The sequence below is a fragment of the Myxocyprinus asiaticus genome, chromosome 37 (genome assembly GCF_019703515.2).
Source record: "Myxocyprinus asiaticus isolate MX2 ecotype Aquarium Trade chromosome 37, UBuf_Myxa_2, whole genome shotgun sequence".
In the NCBI taxonomy this organism is placed as follows: Eukaryota; Metazoa; Chordata; class Actinopteri; order Cypriniformes; family Catostomidae; genus Myxocyprinus; species Myxocyprinus asiaticus.
In genome coordinates, this window is record NC_059380.1 from 35,659,607 (window position 1) to 35,681,145 (window position 21,539).

At 39.3% G+C, this 21,539-nt stretch overlaps 1 protein-coding gene across 1 annotated transcript; it reads right to left on the bottom strand.

Annotated features, from left to right (window-relative positions):
- Positions 1-329: 329 nt before the first annotated feature.
- LOC127427902 (kelch domain-containing protein 8A-like) lies at positions 330-15,202 on the bottom strand. The gene is made up of 5 exons (XM_051675832.1): positions 14,747-15,202; positions 14,148-14,312; positions 12,352-12,570; positions 2,042-2,143; positions 330-1,952 (listed from the first exon to the last, which is right to left on the bottom strand). Exons 1-5 carry the CDS (start codon positions 15,120-15,122, stop codon positions 1,750-1,752), a joined length of 1,065 nt encoding a protein of 354 aa, XP_051531792.1. The 5' UTR covers positions 15,123-15,202; the 3' UTR covers positions 330-1,749.
- Between the last annotated feature and the right edge of the window lie 6,337 nt (positions 15,203-21,539).

Below are 21,539 nucleotides of genomic sequence, written 5' to 3' on the forward strand. Positions count from 1 at the left end.
TGGGCAGGGAGGACAATTTATGGTAAAATGGACTTAAATGTTGATCTGTTTCTCACCCACTCCTATCATATCGCTTCAGAAGACATGGATTTAACCACTGGAGTTGTATGGATTACTTTAATGCTGCCTTTATGTGATTTAAGGAGCTTCAAAATTCTGGCTACCATTCACTTGCATTGAATGGACCTACAGAGCTGAGATATTCTTCTAAAAATCTTCGTTTGTGTTCAGCAGAAGAAAGAAAGTCATACACATCTGGCATGAGGGTGAATATGTTATGAGAAAATTTTCATTTTTGGGTGAACTATCCCTTTAAATTGTGTGTGTAGCTGTGTTTGTGCATATGTTATTGGCTTTGATTGTTCAGTGGGTGTTTGTGTGTTGTTGGCTTAGAAGGCAGATTGTCTTAGGCTGTGCATCTAGTAAAGAAATGGCATTAACAGCAAGCTTTGTAGAACTACAATATAACTGTGTCGTTCCCTACGGTGTGCTTAGTTATTCATAACCATGCAATAGTGTAGCTTATTCATTTGAACAGTCAAGCATAAGAGAATCTTTTTGCACAGAAACTATGTTCTACGCAAGTACGTGAACGCAAACGCTTGTATCTATGCAAGTTGGATTCACGCATTTTTGCGTTCCAATGCAATTTTTGCAAAATGTCATATATATTTATACATATAATGAATATAATAATTCAGATATTCAGATTGAAACATATTGCATCATTGTGGCAGATGAGTGAAGCATTGATTAGTCAATACAAAAAGTGGCGTAAGGCATCAATATATTGTTTGTTTTATTCCCATATCATTGATCAATGTCTACAGTCGACAACAATCCTTTTTGCAATTGAGTTAGTAAATCTGTCCTGTTCTCACAGATGTGTTCTTGCACTCCGTGAGCAAAAATGCGTCAGGTGGATTTCACAGGTTTTCAGCATTATATATGACGCATTTTTATGACACTGTGTCAAGGTAAAAATAGTTGAAACTATGAAAATCGAGTCTCGAGATCCCTACATTCTGTTGTGCTACGTCCAGCTGTCATGAACACATCCTGTTTGACCCGCTCTCATTCTGTGGCTTTGCTGCTTGTGATGTTCATTGAGGCATGCTGACTGCCCCCTGCTGACGTGGCTTGCACGTGTACTTTAAGTTGAATTGCTCAGCTGGTAGGAAAATACATACGTTTATTACATCATTTATAAACGGGCCAGGAGGCATGATATATTTAATTAATTGCACTAAATTAACAGCCCTAAATACACAGCTCCAATAATAATGCACTCGCTTTATCTGCACAGATATTTGAAGGTAAGCCTATTGCCCCCTTGAGTTTTGAGATTTGTTACCATCAGGTTTTGCACAAACTTGCCGAGTACATGATAGATAGAGTACATGCTGTCATTAAAGCAAAAAAGAGATATACGAAGTACTAAGACATTTTTTAGTTCAGCTTTTTACTCATATTGTTATGCTGAGAATAAAATTTGTATGGAAATTTTATGTATTAAATCAGAAGAATGCTAAATACAGTAGATGCATTTTCACTTGTGGTCTCAGACATTTGGACTCCAATGATACAGTACGTACAACAGGACTGTGTGCATGCAAAATGCTGGTCAAACATTCGTATCTGCATTTGCGTACTTGCGTAGAGGATTTTTCTGGCCTTAGTGTGATAATTAGTGTTGTATTGATCATTGAAGGCAACTTTTTTCTGTTATGTAAATCTAAACATTTGCGGTTAAAGAATCTCCTCCTCTTTTACATATAGAATCTCATGGGCTGAGCTTGGGACTTGATTGACACCTCCCACTACCAGTAGGCGGTCACGAATTATGATGCTGGAGGCGGAGCAACGAGGCGTGGCCATGGGTGACAGTCTCTCCCATTTACTTTTTTCGGGGTGGAATGCTTCAACGGTGTCCAAGACTGATGGTTGATGGCCTGTAATGAGAGACCAGATGTTTGGATGACTCCAGCTGTGACAGCAACTATATAGTTAAAAAATGTATGGTGACATATATTGTTCATACCCAAACCCCCTGCCACGATCATTCTCCCTCGTACTATGGCAGAGGCAAAGTCTGCTCGCTTAGTCTTCAAAGGTACTGTGTCCTCAGATTTCAACCAAAATCCTATGGAACAAAACACACACAAACAAATAACAACAAAATGCTAAACATGAAAGCAAAAGTAATTTCTGCAGCACTAGCGCAATTGCACAAATGGAATTGCAAAAATAAACATTGTTTTCAGACAGCCTTCCAAATGCGCTCCCCATCTGCCATTGATCAAACGAACAGATAGTCCCACACCTAAATCAAGTCATCTGTTAAATCAATGTTGTTGTGTCCGGCTAGATGGGTCGCTCAAAACAGAGGAATCAGAGACACAGTATTTACAGTTTTCGAAAAACGAACCTACAAATTACTTATACAGTAGTTGTCTCTGCATATTAAGCTAGGATAGGAGAAAGTATTTTAAGACTTCAGCTTTAAAGGTGAAGCGTGTCATTTCTGCAGCACCATTTGCAAAAATAGAGATTTTCCACAAATGTTTCCCAAACACTCTTACTGCCCCACTCCATATTCACACAATTGGTTGAGCCAGCACTTGACATTTCAGATCCCTCAACCAAACAGAGCAATTTTTTGAAATCAACTTACTTACAGTCATCTCTGCATATTAAACTGGTATTGGAGAAAGTATTTTAACATAAAAAAATACTTCACCCCTAGCACTGAGTCATTGGACATCTGTCGCAATAAATCAGATTTGTACAATGTGAGAGGAAATTAACAGGCTTATATACAATTTGAAAATGTCTGACAGCTTTTTCTAAGACATGTTGCAAAGGTCTTAAACGGAAATACAAATGGAGAACTTTCCTGCAGATTAGAGCCTTCATACTTGTCGATTAAAGCTGACAGACAGTTTTCCATTAGCAGGATCTAATATTTGTATAATAACTCAGCCAGTAGCTTGCTGTAATAAATGAAGGACCCTTTCTTCAAAAAATCGAAAAGGAAATTGGAGCTTCTCTGCTTTCTGTGTTTCACAGATGTAGAACATTAATTTAGCATATTATTTACACTTCTCAGTCAATCTAATCTGCCAAAAAGCACAATCACAGCCAAAGACACACAAACAGCTGTACAATAATGAGAGTTGTTAGAGATATGCCAACTCCTCAGCCATGCACATTTACATTTTAAACTGTACTGTTTTAAAAGACTACATATAATGAGTGTTTGACTGCTAAGACACATATATATAGATGGTCAATGCAAAACTTTTATATAATGGAGCCACAACATTGCCAAGCAATGCTATACTCCATCTAAAACTATTTTGAACAGTTTAGTTTAGTTTTTTTTATGGTTGTATGACCTTTTAAAATGAGAGACTACATGGAATATTTGTATTTTTAAAACATAATTTATCACATCCACATAGGGTAGAGTTAATAAAATATGCATCCCTGTTGACTGTATAATATCATTTATAAGTAGATAAACTTCTTGCTTTTGGCACCCCTCTGTGGACTCTTCGGAAACTGGAGCTCACATGAGCTCATATGTTCAACGTCTCTTCCAGTTTAGGCCACTTGGGGCAGTGATTCGAATTTCAGTTAGCACAAACCGATTTCAGCAGCAAAACTTTTGACTTACTGTTGCCAAGTCTGGACACATGTGAAGGCAAAAAGGTGTTAAAATGGGGATCAGTCACACCTAAACTATACACATCGTCTTTACCTACATTCATACATACATTTTAAACTAAAATCTTGATGCTGGTAAAAATGTAGTTCATGGACATGTTTCATGTCAGCTACCCCTAACTAAAAGTGTACTATACCCAATATTTGTGTGTGATATGTTTTTTATATGCTGATGGAATCTTGTGTCATAAGAATGGAATAGTGGAGTCTCTTGTGTTATCCTATGTAGAGCGTTTCAAATCAGTCACATATGAGGTTATTCAGTTAGAATGCTGTCTATGTGGGCAGTACACAGCAAGGCAGCTCATTAGGTTTTGGAACAGGACTCAAGTTTTCCCTTAACTAAATCATTTATTGATGTTTGGCTGTGAATATGGCAATCTGGACCAGAATCAGACTGACTTGAATGAGCAATGAAGGGTCTGTCAACTTTGAACAGGATACTTATTTCAACCCTTGGCGTGCAGTGACCGCTCTGTTGTTGGCCAAAAATCCGACCCTATTGTTGACTCACATTTGATATAAAATGAATGTTATTTGTACTGAATTAAAATACAAACTAATAATCTTACTCACTGCTTAAAGGTATAGTTCACCCAAAAACGAAAATTCTGTCATTTTGTAACGAGCGATAGTGAGAACAAACAGACCCAAGAGCAGAGGAAACGTTTATAGGATTTATTAACAACAAATAAGAGCAGTCACTGGGCTGTGGAATGTCGAAGATCCCGGCACCAGCTGCAGCAGCGTGAAGCGGTCTCGAATAGCGTGCGCGCTATGGGTGCACAAGGGGCAATCCGTGAACAGTGTATTCGTAGGTTGAGTGTGTGCATTGTGGAAGTCAGGAACAGATTCGTAGAATCCTCCATTGAAGCTTAGTGAGGAGCTGAACAACGCCCAGCTGAAATGGGCGATCTTACTCCCAACACGCGGGCAGAGACGAGGTATCCTCCGTGGAAGGCCAGCTGACACGCAGCAAAACTGGAAAGCAACCACACACCCGACACGCGGGCAACCAACAGATACACGAGACAGGACCAACTAGACAGAGAGAGTGAGGTTAGTACTCAACATCAAACAGCAATGCTCAAAAACTCAATCAACCCTGAGCAACATTAAAACTACATAATGTAACTTTTGTTTGTTAAAAAATAACAAAATGTTATTAATGAGAGAGTGCAACAAAAAATCCATCTTGCAAACCACGTATTTACTTACCCAGATACACTTTGATAAACCTATAGCAATGATATTATATTATAAATATTTTAGAGCTGTCGGGACAGATTTCACGGGAAATTGCATACATATGTCATTCGCCCGAGCGTGTTGACGTCATATCCATACACAGAGAAAATAAGATCCGGCTATTGTAGTGTGCGTGTGGCAGTAGCTGAAGCTGAAAGTTTGTTGTCACAACGAACGAGAAAAATTGACCATGGATCATTCAAAATGGCAAACCTCCAGGGAATCACTTTGTAAAAACAAAGAAACCCCGAGCAGAACAGAGTTTACAAGCAAAAAGGGAAAGCAACAGAGTCTTAATAAAACCTGAATCAACATCGGCTTGGCTTTTCAGAGGTGGTGACAACTCTGAAAGGATTTAAAAGCGACCCAGAGATGGCTTTTTTCTTACTCAACAGGTAAGATATTTTATTGATATGGTTTATGTATAGTTGTGTAATCACAAACACACACGTGTCTGTGTGTGTAGTGAAATACAATAATTATACTGTAATCGGTACAGAACTTTTCACTTGCTAGTACACGTGTGTATTTTTCTTTATAACGGCAATAATTTATATAAATAAATCCTTTAGTCCTAGGCTTGCCAAGGACACATAAGTCTTGAAATGATGTTGACCATTGGTTGGTAACAATGACAATCTATAAATTAGTTACTACCATGATCTATTTGGCCAGAATATCCTGCAGTTATTAAAACGTTACTACGTTTGACCTTATCAGACTAGCAATCGTTATGTCTAATGTTAAAAAATGTTGCCTAACTTTTGTAACATCATTTATTTCAAAACATCAATGTCAAAGTCAAAACAACAGCATAAGATATGACACTTACCTGCTCAGATGACATGTTTTCAGATATCCGTCTTCTCCTTTCTTTTGTTATTTATTTGTCCATTTGCTCTTATAAGATGTCCTGTATTCATCTGTACACCGGTGCCTCGAACCACATTCATCCGTGCAGAGGAGCAGAGCCAAACCACAACCAAAACAATGTCCTTCTGCAAGACGCATGCAGTTTTATTTTTTAACCGCTAGAGGGCCAAAAGTTACATAGTGTAGCTTTAAACATTCAACATCTAACTACAATTAACAATCCAGTGCCGGACATGACACACGAGGGGATTAATATAGGCATGAACAAATAAGGGGCAGGGGCTGCTCGCAGCTGAAACTTGGCATGATCAGCGTTCCCATGGAAACAGTCAGCGTTCCAATGAAAATGCTTTTTCTGCATGCCAGCGGCACCTGAAACACATGAGGGCAAAAGCGTCTACATGCTTGGAACAAAAGAAAACAGGGAACGATGATGCCACGGTCCTCATCAGACAAAAACCCAACCTGACAAGGTGACAGGACTGTGACAGCCGGTGCCAGCTAAACATCACTTCAGTCTATTACGATGGACTTCAGAGGATGAACTGATGCCAACTCCAACCATAAGACATGGGATACTTCATATGCCATTGCCTGAACCTTGGACTTAGGATAGACCTCACCGAAATTACCGGCCAGGTTGAACTGCGATGCACCTAACTGATCTCTGCCTACATCACCTCGGTCTAATGATGGACTACACTCTTGAAATGGAACACATAGACTATCAATTAACTGCCAACAAAACCCTTCATCAGCCAACTAACAAGGACAATTGCATCTATGTGAACTTCTGCAGTTAATCCAGGATGGACTTTAAAGACATTAGTCATTAATCTTACAGTTCATACAAAATCTTTGTTTAAACACTGACCCTTAACACTTACTTAATTTAATAATTTTAAACCATGACTTGCACTATACATAAGTAATATTGGCATTATATTCATGATGTTAGCCAGAGGGGAACTGGCCCCCACAGTGAGCCTGGTTCTCCCAAGGTTATTTTTCTCCATTAATCAACATTTTATGGAGTTTTGTGCTTCTTGCCACAGTCGCCTTCGGCTTACTCACTGGGGTTATAAATACAATTATTATTTAATTACTTATTTTTAAACACATTTCACAATTGTATTTTATCAAACTTTACAATGATAACTCTAAGACATTATAGATATTACAGTTTCGTTTTCTGTTAATGCATGATCTTCTGTAAAGCTGCTTTGAAACGATGTGTGTTGTGAAAGGTGCTATACAAATAAAAATGACTTGACTTGACTTGACATTACCGGAGAGTGCATGGCGGTAACTTGCGCATGGCGGTAAACAACAACCGGACCCGTGCGGTCACACAAAGAACATACACGAAACACGAGACAGAAAGGGGATGATGATGCCACGGTCCTCGTCAGACGAAACCCAACCTGACAAGGTGACAGGACCGTGACAGTACCCCCCCGACCCCCACCAAAGGGACGCCTCCACCGACAGAGGCTGGGAATAGCCTCTGTGGCCGTGAGCACAGGTAGTGACTGGGAAACAGCTTCCCTGGCTGTGAGCACTGGTTGTGACAGGGAAACAGCTTCCGTGGTTTTGTGAGCACTGGCAGTGACAGGGGAACAGCCCCCGTGGCTGTGAAGACCGACATGGACTGGGGAACAGCCTCCATGGCTGTGAAAACTGACATGGACTGGGGAACAACCTCTGTGGCTGTGAGGACAGGCAGTGACAGGAAAGCAGCTCCCGTGGCTGTGAGCACAGTTAGTGAAAGAGAAACAGCTTCCGTGATTGTGAGCACTGGCAGTGACAGGGGAACATCCTCTGTGTCTGTGAAGACTGACATGGACTGGGGAACAGCCTCCGTGGCTGTGAGGACAGTCAGTGACAGGGAAGCAGCCTCCATGGTTGTGAGCACAAGTAGTGACAGGGAAACAGCTTCCATGGCTGTGAGCACTGACAGTGATAGGGGAACAGCCTCTGTGGCTGTGAAGACTGACATGGACTGGGGAATGGCCTCTGTGTCCGTGGGCATTGTCAGTGGCAGGGGAATGTCCCTCGTGGCCGTGGACGCTGGCAGCAGCATGGAAATGGCCTCAGTGACCATGGCGCTGGCAGCAGCAGGGGAACGGTTTCTGTGGCCATGGGCGCTGACAGTGGCAGGGGATCGGCCTCAGTGACTGTGGGCACTGACAGCAGCAGGGAAATGGCCTCCGTGGCCATGGATGTTGTCAGCGACAGGGAAACGGCCCTCGTGGCTGTGGACATTGACAGGGAAACGGACCCCATGGCCATGGACGCTGGCAGCAGCAGGGGAACGGCCCTCGTGGCCGTGGACATTGTCAGCAACTGAGGAGCAGGCGCCTGGCTCCTCCTCCGCCACCTCTGGGCAGTGATCTGTTCATCACACTGCAGCAGTGCCAGATCGAACACTCAGCAGAGCTCCTTGGCCAATGCTAAGAACGATGCGCAACAAGGACGTTCATTGTCCCACATGGCGGTTCCCCAATCAGCGGCCCTTCCGGTGAGGAGCAGGATGATGTAAGCCACCTTCATTCTCTCCGAAGTGAAAGCAGAGGGCTGCGACGTGAAGAACAAGGAACATTGTGCAAGGAATTCGCTAAAGGATTCAGCCTCACATGAATATGGGGCTGGAAGGGGAATACAGGCTTCGGAGCGTCCAGAAACATGGGGAACCGCCAGAGCCGGTGAAGATGCTTCCTGAGAGGGGCCAGTCAGGAGGTAGGCAGAGATGCTGCACAATGGAGGTGAGCTCGGCGAGCTGCAAAGCCATCATATCCAGAGCCTGATTCGAAGCAGAGATTTGATCCTGCTGACGCCCCAGCAAAGCTCCGTGCTGAGAGAGGGTGGAGTGAAGAGTGGATTCCTCCACTGGGTCCATACTTGGCTGGGTTGTTCTGTAATGAGTGATAGTGAGAACAAACAGACCCAAGAGCAAAGGAAACGTTTATAGGATTTATTAACAACAAATAAGAGCAGTTACTGGGCTGTGGAATGTCGAATATCCCAACACTGGCTGCAGCAGCGGGAAGTGATCTCCGATAGCGTGCACGCCATGGCCGCTCAAGGGGCAATCTGTGAAGAGTTTGTTCGTAGGATGTGTGTGTGCGTTGTGAAAGTCAGGAACAGATACCTAGCATCCTCCATTGAAGCTTAGTGAGGAGCAGAATAACGCCCAGCTGAGATAAGCGATCTTACTCCCTACACGTGGGCAGAGACGAGGTATCCTCCGTGGAAGACCAGCTGACATGCAGCAAAACTGGAAGGCAACCACACACCTGACACATGGGCAACCAACAGATACACGAGACAGGACCAACTAGACAGAGGGAGTGAGGTTAGTACTCAACATCAAACAACAATGTTCAAAACTCAGTCAACCCTGAGCAACATGAAACATGCAACATCTAACTACATTTAACAATCCAATGCCGGTCATGACTCACGAGGGGATTAATATAGCCATGCACAAACAAGGCAGGTGCCGCTCACAGCTGAAAGTTGGCATGATCAGCGTTCTCATGGAAACGATCAGGGTTCCCATGGAAATGCTGATTTCGTGTTCCAGCGGCACCTGAAACACATGAGGACAAAAACGTTGACACGCTTGGAACAAAACAAACAGGAAACAATAAGGCAACGTGACATCACTGGAGAGCGCACGGCGGTAACTCGCGCAGGGCCCATGTGCTCACACAAACAGCGTACGTGAAACACGAAACAGAAAGGGAATGATAATGTCACTGTCCCGTCAGACAGAAACCCAGCCTGACAAGGTTACAGGACGTGACACGTTTACTAACCCTCATGTCATTCTGTCAAGCTCCAAAATGGACACAATAAAAGTGCGCTATATTCCAGGTCTTTTGAAACCATATGATAGCTCTGTGGCAAACAGACCAAAATTTAAGCATTTATTCTCCGTCCAAACTGATGTAACATTTCTAAAGGCACCATATTTCATGGTCATATTGTTACCAACTTAAATTTCAGTCTGTTCTTCACACAAAGTCATTGTATGTCTTCAGAACATTTGGAATAAAACAGGCAAGTCATATGGACTACACTGTAAAAAAAAAAAGTCCATATTTTTAATGGTAAAATCATGTAAAAATGCTACAGTAAAAAAAACTTTAATTGGTTAAAGGTGCACTCAGTAACTTTTTGTTTGTGTCATCTTGGACTTACCATGACACCTAGTGGTGTGGATGCAGCATTATTCAAAATCAACAGTTTACAGTTTCAGATGCCAGTGTAGAAAATCACTGTTCACAATCAGCCATGATTAATTTAATTCAAGTGTAAATGTGTCCAATAACAAGACGGTTACTGAGATTAAGTGAGTAGTATTCAGCCGGTCATGTGATTATTAAATGGCAGCCCCCATGAGGGGACCCTTTCTATGTAGAATAAAACAGCTTTTAAAAGGTTACTGATATGACTAGTGTTGTCATCTCATGTGAGCAGTCATGATTTTATTCATATTTACAAAATTACAATTAAGTTCTTTAGGAGTAAAACTTTTTTAATAGGGAAAAAAATTACTGAGTGCTCCTTTAACGGGTAGTTGCACTACCATATACGGTAAAAAAATGATAATACATGACAATGCAATTTTACGGTAAAATGTTGTTACAATTACGTTTTTTTAGATTATTTAAGGTAAAAATGAATAATATATTTAACAAGAGAATACATGCATGGGAATACTTATGTTTCTTCTTATTTTTTTAAATCAGTTATGTACACTGGGTTGTTCTGTGTTATATTTTTTGGTAGTTTAGTTAATGTTTATTACATTATTTTAGTGTCACGTTTTACCCTGATGGTGTTTTGTGTAGCACTGTTTAATCTTTTGTGTAACACTGTTTACTGGCCTTTTGTAGTTCCTACAGTAGTTACTACAGTGATTAGCAATACTGTATATTTTAGAGTGAAAAGCAGACTTTTATAGTTACAGAAGGTTAGTATATCAAGCTTATATCTTTTAATAATATAAATGGTAGTGAACCATATACAGGTGTCAAAATTACATCCTGTAAAGCCTGAAACATTGTCAGCATATTTTCTTACGGTGAATTTCTGGCTACCACAGCTGCCAGTATTGTACCGTAAATGTAACCCTTTTTTTGCTTTTTAAAGTACACTCATGCTTTTTCTGTTTTTTTTTGGTCCTTTTTGGAGCTTTCTAGAGATGGTCAGAATTAACTGTTGTACAGAAAAGAGCTGCATAAAAATTCTCAATTCGTAGTCCATGGAAAAAATAACAGCACACAGGTTTAGATGAGTAAATGAGCGTGAGTAAATAATGGTTCATTTTTAATTTTAATAATTAATTTGCCAATATATTGTGTCAAAGTGAGTACTTTAGTAAAGAATACACCCATCTTGTGTTCAAACAAGGATTTTTCCTCAGATCATCCCTCTCTGTTGCAACCCTACATTAAGACCAAGAACAGATGGGCTCAACTCTCTACCACGATGAGCTGTGGATAAAGGATGAAAATATGTTCCTGAATAGCATCATTTAACGCCCCCTTACCGAGATCCTATCGCCTAGTTTTATTAGATTGGGAGACTTGTATGAGAAGGCTTTAATTGCCAGTGGCACATTCGGGCAGAAAGAAATTAGATAGCAAGGTTTAATCCTCCATGCCGCTCTTCGTTTGCCAGCTCATGCACCTGTTGACTGACACATGCACTAGTAATAGAATAATTAAAAAAAGAAATGATTCATACGGTACTGTGCAATGTTCAGTCATTTCAAGATGATCTCCTCTCTGCCCACTGATGATAGTAACATTTTTTATCACCCTTGGGGCAAAAAAAAAAAAAAAAGGAAAAAAAGTCTGTGCAATTTTCCCATCTGCTGAATCTGATTAGAAATGATCAGATTTGAGCGGAAACAATGGCGAGGAAGAGAAAGCGCGAGAACCGGGAATGAAATCAATAACTAATTTCAACACATTTTGTCACACCTTGTATCTTTTCGCACCCTTTTTTGGTCTCATCCGAAAAAATCTAATCAAAAGGCAAGAGTTACCTGTGATGACGAATATATTTGTGCATTGAAACATACTTTTTTTTTTTTTTTTTGCAGATAGTGATTTACTGTAACAGCTAAAATGATTTTCTTACCGATTTCACACATTAAAGAAATAGTTCACCTAAAAAATGGAAATTCTGTCATTATTTACTCACACCCTTCCAATCTAATATACAATTTGTCAGGCTTCAAAAAAGACAAAAACACTAAAAGTAGTCCATATGACCATTGTTGGAGAAGCTACTTTGAAACTGTGGTTGAAAGACATTGTCACTATGAACTGTTGAGGAGAGTTGCATAAAGATTTTAGAAACATTTTATGTTACATGGAAACTTTTGGTATGACAAGATGATTAAATAAAGACAAAAACATTCACTTTTTTGATAAACTATTACTTTAAAACTAAATCAAAGAATGTGATTTTTACTAATCATACCTTTGTTGGTGTCAAAGATGTTAACGTTCTTGGTAAACTTGGAACTTTGGTGTATTCCTCCATGTCTGAGGCCTCCTAACCAGCAGAGACGCCCTGAGCTGTCCCATAAGGCCCCAGAATAAGATCTCTTGCAAGGGAGACTGGGAAGAGATGACCAGGTGCGGCTTTCCATGTCAAAGACTTCAAAAGCCTTTACCAAACGCTTACACTGACGTCCACCTGAAATAACAGAGACCTTCAGTGAAACGCTCTAAAAAAACAAAGACAAAGAGAGATCAACACATACACACACACACACACACACACACACACACACACACACACACACACACACACACACACACACACACACAATTTCAAAACACAGATCACACTATTTCAAAACACAGATACCAATTTGGAACACTTTGCATAGGCTGAAAATCTGTGAAAAACAGAGCTCCTCATATGAAGCACATGTGCAACTTGATTCACAATTGATTTCAATAGAGTTTGATGTTGACAAGTTGCAAAAATAACAAAGCAATACAATAACAAGCATAAAAATTCAGTAGACAGCGCACACACAAATATCAGTGGTTCTCAACCTTTTTAACTTCAAGGCCCCGCCATTGTCCAAGACAATATTCAAAGCCCCAGTAACTTAGAGTTACAATAGATTAAAATACTTATCACAGTTAATTTTGAGATTCCAGACGTTTCAGGAACTGTCAGTTAATATGTTATGGGACTATATCTTGAGTTTAGCTAATTTTAACATTTAAATGAAGTTATCGCAGTTTAATATAACACATTTTATTTTTTCACGTCATTTTAAGGCCGCCATGAAAGTTTGCTGAGGTCCCCTAGTGGAGAACCACTGTCTTAGAAGGCAGCAAACTGATTCTCATAGCTTTTGGAACAGCCTTTGTATCAGGATTTTGCCTATGATGGCTTAAAATGCTGCCTATGTAGGCTGCTCAATAGGTTTTGAAACAAAATGATTTTGGAATACATGTTTATCTAGCTGTCAAAATGGGAACCTTTATTGATCTTAAAGGAATAGTTCACCCCAAAATGACGATTCTCTAATCATTTACTCACCCTTATGTTGTCTCAAACTCATATGACTTTATTTCTTCCGTGGAACACAAACAAAGATATTTTAATGTAGATATGATGTCTGTTTGTCCATACAATGCAAGTGAATGTTGACCAAACCTTTGAAGCCCCAAAAAGCACATATTTGGTTTAATCCTAAAAGCATGATTGGATCTCTTCTGAAGACATTGATTAAACCACTGGTAGTTTTATGGATTACGTTTATGCTGCCTTTATGTGCTTTTTGGGGCTTCAAAGGTTTGGTCACCATTCACTAGCATTGTATGGACAAACAGACATTACATCTCCATTAAAATATCTTTGTTTGTGTTTCGCAAAAGAAAGAAAGTCATACAAGTTTGAGGCGACATAAGCGTGAGTAAATGATTAGAGAATTATCATTTTAGGGTGAACTATTCCTTTAACGTAAGCTTATTTCACTTACCATAGAGGAACCCTAGGCCCAATTGTAAAAAATAACTTTTGACATTTGAAGAATGACCAAGGACATCATTTCCTCTCTTTATTAACCAATTTTAATTTACCGGACATTCTAAAAGGATTTCTATCAGATCTAGCTAACTTCAGTGGATATTTTTCAACAGTTTTGTCCCCAAAAGTATAGAGGTCAGAAACACACACACATAGGATTTTTGTGTGCTCATGTGTCATGTACAAGGAGAGATTACAGATACACAAGGATACTCTTGGCAAACCTGCCACGTAGATCTTAGAGCCCAGTAGGCAGACGCTGGTATCATAGCGAGGGGTGGACATGGGCGGGAGAAGCGCCCACACATCCTTGCGAAGGTCGTACTGCTGGAGAACACTTCTAGGCAGGAGGTCTGCTCCCATTCCTCCAACAGCAAGAGCCCTGCCGTCTGATCAGAGACAAAGAGAGTGAGATGAAGGTCTTGATTCTGAAAAAGAACTCTTGAACAATGCATTCATTCACCTTACATTGTCAAATACTCAGTAAACAAAGAAGCAAATGCCATTTCATGTTGATTTTAAAGGTGAAGTGTGTAATTTCAGTGCCTCTAGTGATATCAGATGGAATTGCAAAAATTATTACTTTCAAACAGGTTTCCCAAACATGCCCCCATCTTCCATTAGTTGGACAATAGGATAGTCCCGCCCCAAATTCAATGCAATTCCTTGATAAGGCTGGTCAGATTAGCCACAGTTTACAGTTTTCAGGCAATCAACATACCAATGGTTTACTTATAGTTGTCTCTGCATATTAAGCTAGCATAGACATGTTTGTAACATCAAAAATGTACATACTTTACCCACAATTCTTCTGTTTTTGTACCTTTAACAGTTACAGAAAGTCCCATGGATGCCTCCCTCAATGAACATCTCTTCCGCCATTTGCCTTCCTCTGTGTTGTACACCTCCACCGCCTTTAGGGGGCGTTGATCCTTTCCCATTCCACCGACCACCAGGAGGTGCTTCCCTAAGACTGCCACTGCTGCCCCGGCTCTCTGCGTGGGCATCGGAGGAAGACTTACCCAGCGGTCCACCTCAGGGGAGTAGAGATCAAGAGTGCTGGTGGGTCGGCCTGATGCATCACAACCTCCTACCATATAGAGCTGGCCCCCTACATCAGCCAATGAGTGATAGACACGGGCACTGGAGAGGGATGCTAGGCTCTGCCAGTGGAACTCATGGGCCGAGGGCAGTGTCATCGCCCTGACCGACCAACGAATTTAGTTTCTTGGTGAGACTGTAGCCTTGATAAGGTGTCAAGATCAAATATGTCCACTTCGTTTTTAGGGTCAGCACCTAAAAGACATCAGAATAATTTGTTTACATGGTTATAGAGCGCAACATTTGGGTTTCGGAAGTAAAAATCCCATTCATTTTTTCTATAGGTGAACTGATTTTAACCAATAACTTACAAGCCTTTAACGATGGACATATCGTGAGCTCCGAGGTTGTTAATTGATAGTATATGCTTCTGTTACAGCCATCAGTCAGCATAATTTTTTTCAAGTTTCTTTTTTTTTTTTTAAATGGTGTTTTATAGCAGAATTTCTGGTCAGTAACTACACCAATCAGAGAACCATGACAAACAAAAAAACTCCAGAAAACATGAGTTATGGAAATTAGATGTGATCTAGGAGCTTTATACAGCTTTATGCAGTACATGCCATTGAAGAGACTAAGTCATTCCCTCACAACCTTAATTTGATTCACGTCAGAAATAAATTATGGTGCTACTGTGAACAACATGATCACACGGGAAGTCGGTATGTTGTTTCCAAGAGCTCTAGTACCCAAGGATTGGACACATTATGCCGACTCACTTATAAAACGCCATCTCCCATCAGACATTTTTATATCAGCTCAACCACGTTTACCTTCCCTTGTGGCGTGACCAGAAACATGTTGCGTCAACACCGTGGGTGATCCGGGTTCGAATCCCGCGTTGAAACCAGGAAGTGATCACTTTTGATTAATCAGTGATGAGCGCGATTCGGAGGTTGCATTTTCCCCTCTAACATTGCAGTTTTACTTCACTGATGTAAGATTAATGTGATGTTTAGGTTTGGGGTTTGTGTTGGGGGGATCAGTTTATAAAATATGCATTCCTCTTCACTGTATTACAGCCTGTACAGCTGAAAACAACTCACTTTTGACACACCTCAGAGGACATTTTACCCGGAAAGTGGAGCTCACACATGCCCATCCGCCCAACAGCACTTACCACTTTGGCCACTGGGGGCAGTGTTTTGAATTTTGGTAAGCACAGACTGATTTTACCTAAAGGGCTAACCTTCTAAATCCAGCCTGCATCTACAATAGTATTAAACATCTCCTTTTGTGTGGAAGAAAGTAAGTCATATTGGTTAGGCTGAGTAAATTATGACAGAATTTTCATTGTTAAATAAACTATCCCTGTAATGTTTAGTGTTCACTGCCATGTCCGCTGTGGTAATTCATACAGCAGTACTACAATGTGTACAGTTATTACAACATTTGGAATGGATAGGCTACAGCATGCTGAAACTAAAGTAACAATAGTGATGTATATTCCCGAACTATCTCTACGATTCCCCTGATTGACTATGAAGGATGTTTAGCTAATTATATCAAATAACACCTTTGACTATGGATTTACAATTACTTTTTGCCATTTAAGGCCTAGCTTAGCATGAGTTATACATTCTCAGCCACCTGTCCTTATGCTGGCCTGACAAAACAAATGTAATTAATGGTGAATGTGGCAACTATGAAGCCAGCACCTTGCAAATTACATAAGTTGAATTCTTTACCATTACTTCACGCTGTGTGAATTTGTACATTATTTGAGATAGAAAACACCACATGCATTTAAAAATTCACTGCTGTGAGCTGAAAAATGGCAAATGCTTCTGTGTTGTAAACAAAGGTTAGTGTTCCATTTGAGACAACACTACACTTTGACAATTCACACACTAGATGTCCAAGTGCTTAGTGTACAGTAAGTGCACATTGTATAGTGTGTCATTTGGGACACAGCAACACATACTACAACCCCAATTCCGAAAAAGTTGGGGCAGTATGAAAAATGCTAATAAAAACAAAAAGGAGTGATTTGTAAATAATATTCAGCCTTTGAAATATTGAAAACACCACAACTATACATTATATGACGTTTTACCTTGTGAATTTAATATATACATATATTTTTTTTTTTTTTTTTAAATATAATTTCAAATAAGATGATTGCATCATGCTCCAAAAAAAGTTGAGACAGGGGCAATTTAAGACTAATAACAATTTAGCAAGTTAAAATAACAAGGCAATGTGAAACAGGAGATGTTAAACAGGTGAGGAAATTGTATCATAGTATATGGAGCTTCCAAAGACAGCCTAGTCCTTCAAGAGCAAGGATCATTCGAGACCTGTCAATTTGCCAACAGATGCTTCAGCAAATAATCCAGCACTTTGAGAACAATGTTCCCCAAAGACAAATTGGAAGGATTTTGGGCATTTCACCCTCTACAGTGCACAATATAGTTAAAAAATTCAAGGAATATGGTCAAATCTTGGTGCGTAAAGGGCTAGACGAAAACCACTTCTGAATGTGCGTGATCTCTGATCCCTCAAAAACATCATTCATCTGTAATGGATATCATGAACATGGGCTTGGGATAACTTTAGTAAACCTGTCAGTCAACACCACTCACCGCTGCATCCACAGATGCAAGGTAAGTCTTTACTATGTAAAGCAGAAGCCCTACATCAACACTGTCCAGAAGCGCTGCCGACTTCTCTGGGATTGGTCTCATCTTAGATGGAAAGTAGAACAGTGGACCTGTGTTTTTTGATCTGATGAGTCCGCATTTCAAATAGTTTTTGAAAAACACAGCCGTCATGTTCTCTGGGCCAAAGAGGAAAAGGACCATCCAAGCAATTATCAGTGTCAGGTCCAAAAGCCAGTGTTTGTATGGGCCAGGGGTGTGTCAGTGCCCATGGCATGGGTAACTCACACATCTGTGAGGTCGCCATTAATGCAGACAGATATGTAAAAATTTTGGAGCAGCATATACTGCCATCCAGGACATCTGTTCCAGGGACATCCTGGAATTTTCAGCAGGACAACTTCAAACCACATACTGGCCAAAAAAGTAGAGAGTGCGGGTGCTAGATTGGCCTGCCTGCAGTCCTGACCATCTCCAATTAAGAATGTGTGGTGCATTATGAAGCGTACAATATGGCAATGAAGACCTTGTACAATTGTGCAGCTGAAGACCTGCATAATGGATGAATGGAGGAAAATTCCACTTTTTATACTTAACAAACTTGTGTCTTCAGTGCCTAAATACTTTATAAGTGTTATTAGAAGAAATAGTGATGTTTCACAATGGTAAACACTCGACTGTCTCAACTTTTCTGAAATGTGTTGCAATCAACTGGTTTGAAATTACTGTACATTAAAAAAAAAATTTAATTCACAAGGTAAAACATAATTTAATGTTTACTTGTAGTGCTTTCAATATAGCAGAGGGTGAATATAATTTACAAATCACTTCTTTTTGTTTTTATTAGCAGTTTTCATACTGTCCCAACTTTTTCGGAATTGGGGTTGTATATTTGCATACCAAATTTCTAAAGTGCAAGGCAACTGTGAACAGCTTACAGTTAGGCTTATGAACCATTCCTTGCCAGCAGAAATTTGACTGATTATTAATATGAATAAATATAACTGTTTACTAATCATTGGTCCCTTTTATCATATTATTATTGTCGTTATTTTATGAAAACAATATGCCACTCAGCTATGTTACAGTGATTTCACCACAGTTAAGGCCTGTGCATTTCTGCTTCGCATTGTGCCTATGAACACTGCTTACCCATGGTAAAATCACTTTATTATCCCTCATTTACCACTATACATTCTGATGTTTAGAGATTTTGTTATATCTACACAACAAAGGCCCACCTTTGCATCCATGCCAAAATACAGAAAGGCTCGTTTTGTCTTATTTATGGCTGTAAAGTATATGATTTCAGTTATGCAAACAGACCCTCTTTTTTTACATTCTATTTTCATCGAAGTGGAAGCAGAGATAAGAGAGATGGCCCAGAATAGCATTATCACTTGATGCAACTGACGCAACCAATTTCACACAACTGTTCTGCTCTCTTCAGCTGTGTACACAGTGAGTTTGAAGTGGGCTGTTGTACCAGGGCTTAGCATCCATCAGTAACCAAGCAACCATGATCTTCACCTCCCTCCCATCTCTTTTAGTCCCTGTCCTTTCTGGAGAAACAATTCCCTTGATTCTCCTACAACAGGCCACCATCAGTTATATATACAGATAACACATCCAGTTTAATGGCACAGATTTAACTCTACTGCCCCCTTGAGTACTGAGGTTTGTTACCGCCGCAGTAACACAAGATCGCACATTAAGCATGTTAAACCGGACTGCGCGTTGGCCAAGCATTTCATTTGCTTACATTTGCGTGAGGTATGTTTCTGGTCTTAGCATCAAAGTGAAATCTAATTAATATTGAATGTCCTGTTTGTTTCAACAAAACAAATAAAAAAAAAACATGATTCATTATGGAAAAGCTTCCAGAACACTGATATTGTGCAACTATCCATTGATATAATTTGTAACACAGTCAGAACTGTATTATTTAGGCACAAAAACAATTGAACAAATACAGTTACAGAAAACAGACATTTTTTTGAAAACATAGTAACAAACTAAAGTGTAAATTTGCTCGATTTCTTAGGATACGTTCCAACTTTACATATGACACAAGCAATTCTCTTGAATGAATCAGATGCTCTTTACATACGAAGGGACATTCACACATTTAATAAATCACTGGAAGTCGCCAAATTTCTATGCTATTGGTTTTGTGTGAATTATCCCTTTAAGTTTAGTATTGCTACTTTTCGTTTTAGTTCATTACTCCTCACTGGTTATCACATAATACTTAGATATTCTATTACAAAAAAAAAAAAAAAGCTCCCAGGACATGCCTCAATTTATGAGACCCTCATTCATGAACGTTCCGAGCTCTCCAAACCATTCCAATGGCATTTACGGCCGTTCAGGTGGATGGTTCATCCCTGATTGCCTTTGCTGGAAAGTTGATCACCGAATAGAAGTGTTTGGTTGCTCTGCACTCGTTGTAAGCCATCAGACAGTACTGTAATAACAATTAAATTGGGTTATTGCAAGTTAAGAGCTCTGGGCCTATAGTGATTGAGAAATAGAGTGTGTTAACTACACGGGGACTCCAGAGAGAGGTGAGCACTTCATCAAGTCCAATCATGGTGTAAATTAGGTAATCTCTCTAGCTCTTTCGATTTTTATACTCTCAGTCACTTTCTAGAAATTGCTATGTATGTAGATACAGTAAGCTTTCTTGTTTTCTTTCAACCCCATATGGCAATAAACATATTTTTGTATGTATTTTACATGTACATGTATATTTCAGTCGTTTATTTGTTCCTGATATGTTTTACGTAAAATACAAATTGTAACACTGTACAATAAGTTTCATTAACATTAGTTAATGCATTAGGTATTATGAACTAACAATGAACAATTAAATTTTACTGTATTTATTAATCATCATTAATCAAAATACAATTGTTCATTGTTTGTTCATATTAGTTCATATTACATTAACTAAGGATAACGTTACAACTTTTAATGTTAAAAATCTATTAGTATATGTAGAAATCAAGATTAATCAATATTAATAAATGCTGTAAAAGTATTTTTCATTGTTAGTTCATGTGAACTACAGCACTCTTTATCTAATCTTGACAAATACAACATTATTGTAAAGTGTACCATAAAAATATTTAAACTGTGTCCAAAATATTTGTAAAAAATACACTTCAGCAAGAATAGAAAATGTTTTGACTGTTTTTTCTTTCGGTATATCGTATGTTCCAAAATAAAGATATTTCAACTCTTTGAAGGGTGGATACACATACATTTTTTTTTGGAAAGCTGAGTTTGTTTTAGTCCACATACTGTATATTTACATGTGCATCTAAAGTGGATTTTGATATTGGAAATATATTTTCTTAAAAATTATCTCAAAGCACACTTGTACACAAGGGCCTTTCCTCCAACAATTTTTCTGCATTTTATTTCCTTGTTCTTTTAGTTCTATTTTATTCTCTTTTTTATTTGTATGGATTATTTTATTGTACGTCACGTGACATTTTTATGTTTTAAGTTTTCTGTAAAGCACTTTGTAAACACTGTTTAAAAGGTATATAAATAAAGCTTTACTTGTTTGCTTGGTTGTCCCTAAAGTACATTTTGTAATATAATTTGAAGGTTCAAACTAAAATATTTTGAGTGATTTGGAATACTCTACTTAGGTAGCAACTCTGTGTTTCATACAAATAGCATTGCTGCATGCTGGACTCGACTCGCAAATTAATTTAGTTTAGATTACTATTGGCATGTAATACTCTAAGATGCGTAACAAACATAGCAGCACACACAGATGTAACATAATGAAAATCTAGCTTTCAATTTATACGGATTAGTGTGGATGTGGCCTTAAAATGCCGCCTATGTAGTCGCCTCACTAGGTGACACATTTATCTAGCAGTCTAAATGGGAACATTC